At 34.5% G+C, this 12256-nt stretch overlaps 1 protein-coding gene across 6 annotated transcripts in view; it reads right to left on the reverse strand.

Moving 5' to 3' along the window:
- The window catches only part of NBEA (neurobeachin), a 536299-nt gene that overhangs the window by 387571 nt on the left and 136472 nt on the right, over nucleotides 1-12256 (reverse strand). For all 6 annotated transcript variants that reach the window (XM_031465874.2, XM_064493205.1, XM_064493203.1 and 3 more), the window contains exons 18-22: nucleotides 8991-9099; nucleotides 5018-5099; nucleotides 4683-4806; nucleotides 3640-3832; nucleotides 840-1856 (exon numbers count right to left, since the gene is read on the reverse strand). In XM_031465874.2, the coding sequence (XP_031321734.2) occupies nucleotides 840-1856; nucleotides 3640-3832; nucleotides 4683-4806; nucleotides 5018-5099; nucleotides 8991-9099 (1525 nt within the window). The remainder of the gene's footprint in view (nucleotides 1-839; nucleotides 1857-3639; nucleotides 3833-4682; nucleotides 4807-5017; nucleotides 5100-8990; nucleotides 9100-12256) is intronic.

Here is a 12256-nt window from a genome sequence, read left to right on the forward strand (position 1 = left end):
AACAACAAAAAATAAATCATTAAGGGTTAAGTTTTCTTCAGCTCTTAACCATAATTTAGCCTAGAAAACAAGTAAGTAGAAACCAAAAGCTCCACAGTTATATCAACGTCGGAAAACCCTGCCTGTTTTTAGCTTTGGCATGCTGAGGTCACAAGTACAGCACCACCATTTCCTCACCAACTAAGTCTTTAGTTTTCTCATACCGATACCTATCCATGTGGTTGTAAAAGAAACTTCTCACTGCTAATATTCCAAGTTTCTCAGCCATGTTACCGACCTCACAGGGCTACTGTCAGGATTAAATCTGAAAACATACAGCACAGTGCCTGGAACACGGGAAGCACCTGAAAATAACAGTCCCCTTTTCCCTTCCCCTTCATTTCATTTACCAGCTCCATCTGGGCTCCAAGTCCTCTTTTCTATAATCCACAGAGTAGGGTCGGGCCTGAAGCTTGAAAGGTTAAATTAATCAAGTATTCAGAATGAAGATCTCAAGTACAAATGTGTCAATGTAGTCACAGAACCATAAAACGTTACAAGTGATAGAGGCCTTAAAGGTCATATTTCAAGCGGTACAACCTCTTGTACCATTTTAAAAAATTCAGGCCCAGAGAGGTTGAGCAAAGTTACACAGACAGTATGCGACAGTTGGATATATGATTCAGATATTTTAGGTTTCTTTTACCTAAACCAACCACCACACCACTCCATTTTATACATTACTATTACACCACAATTACACATAAACACGGTGTAACTAGTAAGAAACCACTCTGCTTTGGCGCTGACAACTCCATATCTACTCAGTGCATTTTTAGAATGCAGGTAGGATGACTCACTTGTGTTGTAGCAGTGGTCTGGATTTTTCGGATTTCCTTTCCTGATTCTTTGCCATCGTCAGATCTCTCAGTGTCTGAAATTATACTTCCTGCATCAACATTAGGTACAATTTTGCTGCCAGAAGATTCAGTTTCCAGAGTCGTAGCAGTCATTTCAGCATACTCTAACCCTTTAGATGATGACGCCAGGTCTCTTTCAGAAATACTGCTCATTCCATCTGAAGTTGTATGGATTTTGAACTCTTTTTCTTCTATTATACTTGATGTACAAGTTAAGTCTACACTACCGGTCATGTGAGCAAGTAATCCAAGATCATCACCAACACCAAGATGTACTTGTGTGTCCTGAATATTTGGAATTATGTGATTGCTGGAAAGTTCAGGAAGGAGTTTCTCCTCCTGTTTGGGTATTTTATCAAAGAGAAATGATGAGCTACTGTTGGGAAGTTCATCCTTCTCATCTGCTAATGTTATCAATGGACCATTATCCTTTTCTTCATTTTTTTTAATGATACCAACACTTCCATGTACATTGTTCTGGAGTTTCTCAACAGCAGCACTATATACATTATCCAACAAAGATTCAACCTCCACGAGAGCACCATTCTCTCCACCTACTAGAGTCTCTGGTGATAAATCCATATCATCAAGCTTTACTTCTGTTGCTTCCACTTTCTCTGCTTTTATGTCAACTAAAAGATCATGCACTTCCACATGCACACCACTTCCTGGTCTATCTGCATTTCCAAGAATATCATCCGACACTTTTGTTGACATGAGCAGGTCTCTAGTATCTGTGCTGACAGGGTAATCTGTCTCACTTTCTGGGCTCTGGCTTTGTGAAAGGTCTTCGATCTCTCGAATTTCCATTCCACCTTTTGCTCCTGTTGTCTGTGATGAAAGACCAGAGATGGTGCTCACATTCCCTTTCTTTCCCTTTTTAATGTTTTCCTCCTCTTGTCTCTGATATTCCTCGTACATTTTGGCTAGGTATTCCTTATGTGCTTCATAAGTGACCTTAGAAATAGGTAAAGAACACATTAAGACATTCTGTATAAATTAAGAAGAAAAAAATTATACAAAGAAAATCATCATAATAGCAAAAATGGTGCTAATAATTTTAAAATTTCAAATACAGTGGATATTAATCCTAAGACAAATGCTTAGTTTCATCAAGAACTGGAATATCATCAAAACAGTCATATATGACTTATTATTTGACTTGGCAAGAGACACAGGTAGGTAAACTAGCAATATTAAAGTTTTAAATAAAATGATCTATTCTTTTTGGTTAAGTATTTCAATGTTAAGCTAGTTAATATGCCAGCTGAACTTCTAAATATTTGAGTTATCTGAGCTAAAATAGAGAACTGGCTACTAATATACAATGTCCAAAGGACTATTACTATATCAGTTTTCACCATCTATTACTCATATGTGTGCCTACTGCAACAAATGAGGTCAAAAATAACACATATCTATAAATAAATACATTTATAAACTGTTAAAACATTATAATTTTATCTTTATATAGGCTACTATAATTTGTTACTTTGCATAGGCTTGTTTAGGAATAATCAGGATATACATTTCTTGCACAAAGATTTACAATAAGTTTTCCTATAAAATACTATTTTCAAGCTTATTAATGAAATTATAAAAGTGAGGTGCCAAGATATTATAAAATGTAAATATGTAACAGAAATAAAAGGTCTTCTAAAATTTAAAAAAACTTCAAAATCCTTCCTTATAGACACATATGACATTAGTTTATATTTAAGTGATAGGATGACAGAATTTTAGGTTGAGGGACATTCCTCTGAAGATTATCTTAATACAAAACCCTTTATTTTATGGAAAAGGAAATCAAGTTCCAAAACCAGGGGCTGGCAAACTATGGCCCATGGGTTATACCCGCTGATAACCTGTTGCTTTGTAAGTAAAGTTCTGTTACAGCCACGTTCATTCCTTACATTTTGTCTGTAGCTATTTTCACACTGCATGAGAGCTGAGTAGCTTCATCAGAGGCTGCACAGCCCACAAACCTAAAATATTAACTGTCTGTACCTTTAGAAACATCTTTCTAATCCCTGCCCGGAGGACTAAATGACTTTCCCAAAGCCAACAAAACTGAATTGTGGCACAGACTGGAGCAAAAGCCAACTTCTGACACCCAGGGTCTTTTCATGGCACCACATGATGAGAAATCTTAACTCTGAATTTCCAGAATCTAATGTGTACATACTGTAAATTTTAATTTACTACTTCTTTTTATCAAAAATCAGACAATATTTAAAATGTAAATAAACATATAGATTCTTAAGATTAAAAATAAAGATAATGCAATGAAAAACAACACTAAGCTTGAATACTTTAAACATATTATTCACTTAGAAATAAAAACAATTTCTGATTACTCTTTAAAAGGCTTTATAAGTATACTTCAGATTCTGTTTCATGAAACATTCTTTTAAGAACTAGTAGGTTTGTTTTAGTTAAAAGACTCAAGTGTAAGTTCTCAGATCTACTATAAAACATATGTATGACGGTCACCTTTGGAACCTAAAATTCCTAACTTACATACTCAAAGTTTCAATTATATGATCTTCAATTATATGATACTGCAAGCTTTAAAGGTGTATGAACCCAAGAAGAAAAACAAAAACAGAAAAGAAAGGAAACTGGGATAAAGGAATCAGCCATAATGCAAGATGCCCACAAGATGGCACCAGATGAGTGTTTACAGACATTAATCCACTGCTGAAACCCCGATGATGTAAAATGCTAAATCGCTTGTTACCTTGGAATGGGCTATTGAGAGCGTATCCACCCAGACTCTCCAGCCTCCCCATTCATATTTTATTGCGTGATACAAAAGAATCCGGAAGATATTGTAGACCATCTCTGTAATCTTCTGTTCCTCAGAATTTTTAGGATTGATATAGCCAAGAGAAAACATCCAATCCTGCCACACTGAACATTGCAATAAGCATCTAGTGGGGGGAAAAAAACATTAAAAATTCCTAACTTATATTGGAATTTACTATTTTTAAGTTGTGATAAATAGTGAAAATATGTTTAGACTTAAGTAAAACAATATATACAGTCATTCAGCACATACAATATTCTATACCTAGAATGACTTCCCCTGTTTTTCTACGTGGAAAAACCCATATTATCATTTAAAATTGCTTTCCCAACTCTTCCAGTGAGATTTAGTTACTGTTCAATTCCCTCAACACATGTAGCACTCACAATGCACTTAACACATTATGAATTAATCACTGCTTTATTGTTATCTTTCCCACTAAATTGTACTGAGACTATACAATAACAACCTGTGCAGCACAGTGCTGCTTTATACACAGCAGACACCCAATCAACACTTGTTAAATATAAGGCTCAGGCAGTAACCACGGCTTCAGACTGAACCTCGTGTCCTACTAACCAGCTTAAAAATGCGTGACAATAATCAGCTATCAGACCAGTGTGAGGAAAGCACAGATGACATACGCAAATCCAAGACAATTACATTTAAAATACTGTTGGTGGCAGCCAGGTATCAGGAAAAGGAATAGTGCATTTTAAGTAAGGGTTTGTGGATTTGTATATTCATATATACAATTAGAATATAACATCTACATAATCAAAATCATACAAAAATAAGTAGAAGTATAATGAATGCAGGTTATATCAAAAAGCATAAACACCTTTTCTAATGATGAAAAGTACCTAGCAATAGGAAAGATTTGAAATTTTTTCTTTGAAAGAGACTGAAAACAGAAGAGAGGAAATAAGATTAGCTCTGGAATAAAGTTTTATTCTAGTATTCAAACTGCTTACCTTCTATTTTCTCGGCTGTTACTGAAAAGTTTTATCATATCAGATAAAAATAAACGACGAACTTCCATCAGTTCTGCACTTGGTGTAGAGTTTTTTAACAAAGTTGCCACCACCTTAAGAATCACTGTAAACAAACAAAGTACAGTAAAGGTTTGCATTATATCTTCTTCTCAAAAAGTATTTCATGATTTTTAACTAAATGCTTAGTACTGTGGTAGGTGAGTTATAAGTGTCATAACTATGTAAACCCCAGACTGGTTAGGAAAAATTTTGATTTAGTCTCACGTGTTACCATGTTACTATTGCGTTACAATATAGAATTGTTGTTTGCTCACTTGGATTCTGAATTTTCACTGTAGAATCTGGCTCTGGATGTGGTTTGTGTACAACTTGAGTACATACTTGCTCTGTCAAAATCTGAAAGATGAAGAATTTGAATTTCATTTAGAAAATAAATTCATAATTGCAAATTATAGATATACAAAGAATCTGCAAAAAATGTCAATTTGTTCAAATCAAAAGAAACGTCTCTTCTAAAGGGTCTTCTAGTGAATTCCACATGCTTCTAAACTCTTTCTAGTCTTCAATTTTTGTTTGTTATAGGTAAAGACAAAACTAGGACCAATATCTATAGAAGGAAAGATTAATTAGGAATTCTAAGAATTAATTCTGTTTGAGTACAACTTTAATACATTTAAATTTGTGAATTGACAACATCTGACTGCTACTTCATCATTAATGAAAAAACTTAGAAAATAATTTAAAAAAATAATGTCTGAGCCTGGGTCCTAACTTCAAATGAAGTGTGATAAGGGGAAAATCTTTATTAAAAATGTAGCTCATTCACCAATGATTTTTTTAATTTCTTTCAAATAACAAAAAAATGACAAAAGTTGACCAAATAAAGGAAAGACAGAATTCTAAAACATTCACTAATTTTTCCATTAACACCCAAACTCTATGAGTGCAGGACTCTTATACATCTTTTTCAATGTTACATTCCTAGCAATTAGCACCGTGCATAACATACTGCCAGCAGTCAATAAATATCTGTTACATTTAAGAATGGATTCATTACATATAAAATATGGATATACGACTGTTCACTGTATTTTATGCTATAGCCTAAGTTTGTCTATTCTTGCATATATTAAAAGATCCAATGAGACTATACTTAATAAATATGCCATTTTATATTGTGATTTAATTTCCTGTTTAGTTTAACATGCTAAGCTCTGAATGAAACTTTTTAAATAGTTCAACCTACAGTAAGATGCAAAAACATTCAAGGAAACCATGAAAGGTGGCTGAGAGCCCAGTTATATGTAGCTATGTTGTAAAAACTGGGATGGAGAATAAATTAATCAAGAGACAGGAATAATCCTTTCTGATTAGAAAAAGATCATGACATCCAGCAGTGGCATTTTCTTACCTTTGTTCAGACTTTAAAAAAGAAGAAGAAAAAGATAGAAAATTTACGTAGGTATTAAGAATGTATATGAAGGTATTGACTTGAAATAAAAAGTAACCTACTATTATTAAAATGACAAATGTAGGGCACAAGTACCCCTCTCTTCATGCTCATACTTTTACTGAAACAAACACTTTGTTGCTGCAACTAAACAGTGCCTCAGAATTTTCTTAACAGAGCACTGCAGACATGCACTGCTAATCAGATGGAGCTGACAGATGAGATTAAAAATTTCTTTGAAAACCACATACCAAAAATCAACTAGTGGTTGGTACGTGCCTATAAGAAGTTTCACACCAACCTGCCCAAAAGGCCCTGGTGTAGACCTACAGTCCAGCAGACAAGATCCCAAGAATTCTGGTTACAAACAGACTCAAAATAACTGCAAATATGTTTGGAAAAGACTAGGCCACTCTCTTCCATGACAGAGAATAACCAAGACTTTCTCATCCCTAAAAGTAGGAATCTCATTGCACAGAAAACAAAATTTACCTCAAAGAACCTCCAGTTTTGTACTGTTGTCCTTTCAAGCCCCTATTTGATCATCTAACACCAAGAGTCCTAATCGCCTTGCCTACCTAATAAAGGGGCTCGGAAAATCAAATAGGGATCTATATGTGAAAGTGCTTAGAAAACTGTATGTCACAGTTTTATTTAAATATGAGTCTTTATTTAATTACAAAAATATATTTAGCAATTCAATTCAGGATGTATTTATTAGGAACCAATTATGTGCCAGCACCCTGCTACACATTTGAAATGGGAAACACAGTTGTTAGGTGGAACTATTTTTCTAGAATAAATTATTTAATTATTATTTAATTCCAGAGACAGGCACAAATCCATGCCCTTGTGGTACAGTGTCTGTCATGAAGAACCTATGCGCATTTTTAAAAGGGAGGGGGATAAATAAGGAGATATAAATAAGGAGAGATAAATACGGATGTAAACATTTAATGAAAGGATAGGATTCAAGATGGGCCATGAAGTTTGACTGGACTTGGGCTCAATAGCCAAATGTGACAAGTGGCTATCATGTTGGACAGGGCTGGGAAACAACAAGGAATTAAAAGCATGGAGGTAACTTGATAAACACGCCATTTATAGACATAGATCTGAGTCCAGCATTATACATTTGTTTTATTTTATATTTATTTTATAGATGAAATAATCTCGTAATTCATGGGTCACAGAGAGAGAATTTTAACTTTGCAGCAGAGGTTTTATAGATAGGTAAAATAGTAAAAATTTTAGCATTTGTGGGCCATGTGGTGTCTCTCACTACTCCACTTTGTCATTATACTACGAAGTCACTCATAGGATAACTAAACTTAAATTAATAAGCATGGTTATGTTCCAATAAAATTTTTATTTCACATCACAAAATATTCTTTACTCCCGTCTTTAAGAATATAAAAACTATCCTCTTCTTACAAGCCATGCAAAAACTAGAATTGAGCTACATCTGGCCAATGGCTTACATAAAAAAAAAAAAAAAAGTGGTATTAGAGGAGTCTGAATTTGTCCCATATTAATTTTAAGTTGTAGTACAATTCCATTAGAATCTCAGCATCTGCACTCCTCAAAATCATTTCATTTTTAAAAATTTCTTTGAAAAAATCTGCATAGATGAGATACTGTTTTATATTTTCCAGCCATTGTTTTTCTGAGTTAGGAATATTATTAAGAGTGTTTAATCTAACAATGCCAATAAATATTCTTTTAGCATAACGAGAGTGTCCTTGTGTAACAGACACAATGCTTTACCATCTACATCTGTAACAAAATAATCCACACTGCACTGTATGTTAAAGTGTGAGATCTGAAGTCCACTTTTCTCTTATTTTGACATGATGGATATGCACTGGTATCAAAAAGAAAAGAAAGTTAGGTTGGGCAACACAGGCGGTGTGTGAAACATTGTCAAGTTACTGAACTGCACCAAGCAGCAGTGCAAAGGGATCCCTGTTGCAACTACTCAACGCTGCTGCAGTAACACAAAAGCAGCCACAGGCAGTGTGTAAGGAAGCGAGCCTGGCGAAGTTCCAACAACACACTGATGGACACTGAAATTTGAATTTCATGTAAGTTTTACATGTCATATATTCTTTTTCTTTTTTGATTATTTTCAATCATTAAAAAATATAAACACTATCCTTAGCTTGTGGCCATATAAAAGCAGGTGTTGCTAGTTCGCTAATCCTTGAACTAGAGAAAAGAAGTAGGACCTCTGAACATCAGTTACAGGAAAACAGAATTAAGGTCAATAAAAGGGAACATTCCTAGTATTTTACTGGTATTTAAAATGAGAACAGTAACTCTGGGAAGTAGTACAAGCATTTCATAGAAAACACTGAACCCAAGTTGTATTAGAGATAATTAAGAAAAGAATTTCTGAATTGAAATGATGAGATCTAAAGCTTCTCCAGACATCATTTACAAAAATTCTACCTACATTTTATCCCAGTCTCAACTCTAGGTGATTGTTGACAGTTGCCACATATTAGAAACAGAGAGAGAGAAAAGGGGAGAGGGTAGGGACAGGGAGAGAACAAATGTATATAATACACAATGGGTGTGATTTATGTGAGAAAAACTCTGCAAAGCCAATCAGCTGACCCATACTCAACGAAAAGGCCTAGGACCAACATAAGAAGACTGGCAAGTCAATGTATGAGAATATGTTTTAAAACAAAATTTTTAAATGTAAGTATGTGTTCATCTTTTTTGAGGATTATTGCCTTTTTAGATTAACTGACCAACTACTATTCCAATAACATAGAGGGTTTCCACTGCATACATTTAAAATTATCATCACGCATTTTACAAGTTTTTACCTCATAAAGTGTGTTGTAAGTGGTGACAGTCACAGTGTTTGTATGCAACATCAGCCTTTCTCCAAGAAGAGTGAAAAGACTATGTGTGTGCATAATTTCAACTTTTCTCCTGGACAAAAAGGGGGAAAAACACAATATTATGAAACACATTAGATTTTCTAATCACATGACTTTAGGCTAAGTAAGTAAAATCTATACCACAGACACAGAATCCTATAGTTATTTTTACTAACTTCTATCTATAAAAAGAATTGACAATTTATATAGCACAGCTATCTTCCAAAATGCCAAGATTACTATTTAAACACTTCTCAAAAAAAGTCTGCAAAAACTTAAACGTTGAGATACAAATTAGAAAATACTATATAAATGTTGACAGCTATTATTTTCAAATTTCTGGTAACTAGGAGTTATTTTATTAGGTTAAAATTATGGGTTTCCCTTAACACAGACACCATAGAATTTTTCAAATCCTTTCTGTCCAAAGTCTGTGAAATAATCTATGTAAAACTTGAATATCAAAAACTTAAAATTATAGTTAAAAGTAAGTACAAAGCAAAATAATGTGACAAAAGTAAAGAGGGCTCGTTACTGCTTGTGTTTGTGGCTCATTTAACTGCTGGCTCGTTTGACTGCTCCGTCACCAAATACATAATTCAGACAGAAGGCTCCAGTAAAGGCTTCCTGGAGCACTGAGCTGTAGCCCAGGAATCACTACACGCCTCTCATTCCTGTCACTTCTTTTCAAGATCTGGATCTTCTCGGCTCCCAACCATCAGTATTTCATTTCTTACCTTGACTTTCTATTGTTCCCTGTTTGGCAACTGTGACATAAACTGACTAGGCCACCACCAATCTTCTGTTACCTCCTTCCTTCCTGCCTCCTCCACAGCGTTCTCCACAGCTATAGGATAATTCCAGCCTCTCTTACAGCATGGTGTGGCCATTTAACTGAGTTCTAGCCAATGGAATGTGAGCAGAAAACTCGTGGACCTTTTTTAGTCCTGGCCTACAGAAAAAGCACTCATACACATCTTCCATGCTCTTTGTCAAGGCATGGCACCAAGAACACTCATGCAGAAGTATACATGTGAACATACGATGCCATTTTTCTTGGGCAGACACCTAAGTGTAGAAATGACAGGTTGTGTGCTAAGTGTTTGCTACATTTTTTTAAGAAGTCAGAAAACCCTCCTGGAACATGGCTGGAGGATTTTACATTCCCATCAGCAATGCATGAGGATTCAATTAACTGTTACGTGTTGTGGTTTTGCTTTTATTCAAATCAAATAATTTTCTATTTTTCTTTGTGATTTCTTTTTTGACTCAGATGTTACTTAGAAGTGTGCTGTTTACTTTCCAAATATCTAGCAATCCCTCAAATCTCTTTCTGCTGTTGATTTCTAATTAAATCTTGTTGTAGCCAAAGAACATATTTTGTTTGATCTCAGTTCTCTCAGGTTTACTGAAACTTGTTTAACCTATTACAGCCCAACCTATAATGTATTCTGGAGAATGTCTGCAAATGCACTTACAAAATAATGACGACATAAAAAGATACAAAGATGTTTCACACCCAACTCATACCCCTTTCTCCTCATTCACACCCCTCCAATACAACTACATATTTTCTTAGTTTCTTATTTCCCTATCAGCTTCTACCCACACACATGCTTTTAAGCAGATTTTAATTTTTAGAGCAGTTTTAGGTGCACAGAAAAATTGAGCAAAAATTGAACAGTATAAAGATTTCCCATATACCCCTGGCCAGCTCCATGTATACCATGTACGTATTGCCACCTCCCAACAGACTGGTACATTTGTTACTGCCGCCTATCAGTTCCATCCTCCCCAGCTTTACTGAGATATAATTGACATATAACAACATAGCATTAGTTTAAGGTGTGCAACATAATGATTTGATGTATGTATATAATACAAAATGATTACCACAATAAGTTTAGTTAACACTGTGATGGTTACATAGTTGCAAAATTTTTTCTCGTGATGAAAACATTTAAGATCTACTCTCTTTGCAACTTTCAAATATACAATACAGTATTGTTAAGTATAGCCACCATGCTTTATATTTCATCCCCAGAACTCATTTATCTTACTTGCAACTGGAAGGTAGTCCCTTTTGACCACATCTGCTCATTTCTCCCATTCTCTACTCCTCAGCCTATGGGAAACCCTCATCTGTTCTCTGTTTCTATGGGTTCTGTTTTCATAGATTCCTTATGTAAGCGAGATAATACTGTATTTGTCTTTCACTAATTTATTTCACTTAGTATAGAGCCCTAAACGTCCATCCAAGTTATGGTCTATGACAGGATTGCCTTCTTTTTTATGACTGAATAATATTCCATTTTATATATAGAAAGAGAGAGATCTGCAACTCCATGTTAATTGTAGGATTATTTACAAATAGCCAAGACACTGAAACAACCTAAGTGTCCAAATGTTCTTTATCCATTCATCCATCAATGGACACTTAGGTTGTTTCCATGTCCCAGATATTTGTAAATAACGCTGTAATGAATATGGGGTGCAGGTATCTCTTTGAGATAGTGATTTTATTTCCTTCAGATATATATATATTCCCAGAAGTGACATTGCTGGATCATATGGTAGTTTTATTCTTAATTTTCTGAGGAAACTCCATACTGTTTTCCATACTGGCTGCACCAATTTACATTCACACCAACAGTTTACATGTATCTCCTTTTCTCTACAAACTCACCAACACTTGTTATCACTTGTTATTTTTGGTACTAGCCATTCTAACAGGTATGAGGCAATATCTCATTGTGGTTTAGATTTGCCTTAGTACACATTTTCATGTACCTGTTGGTCATTCGTATGTCTTCTATGGGAAAATATCTATTCATATCTTCTACTTTTTATTTGAATTGCTTGTTTGTTTGCTGAGTTGTATGAATTCTTTATATATTTTAGATATTAATACCTTATAAGAGATATGATTTGCAAATGTTTGCTCCCATTCAGTAGGTTGCTTTCTTATTTTGTTAAGTTTCCTTTGCTGTGTATAAACTTTTTAGTTTGACATAATCACTTGTTTACTTTTGCTTTTGTTGTGAAATCCAAAAAATCATTGCCAAGACAAGGAGCTTACCCCTTATGTTTTCACGTATTATGTTTAAGACTTTAATTCATTTTGAGTGAATTTTTGCCTAAAGTGTAATATAGAGTTCTCATTTCATTACTTTGCATGTGGCTGTCCAATTTTCTCAACATCATTTATT

This window comes from Camelus dromedarius, chromosome 13, assembly GCF_036321535.1.
Source record: "Camelus dromedarius isolate mCamDro1 chromosome 13, mCamDro1.pat, whole genome shotgun sequence".
NCBI classification, from domain to species: domain Eukaryota; kingdom Metazoa; phylum Chordata; class Mammalia; order Artiodactyla; family Camelidae; genus Camelus; species Camelus dromedarius.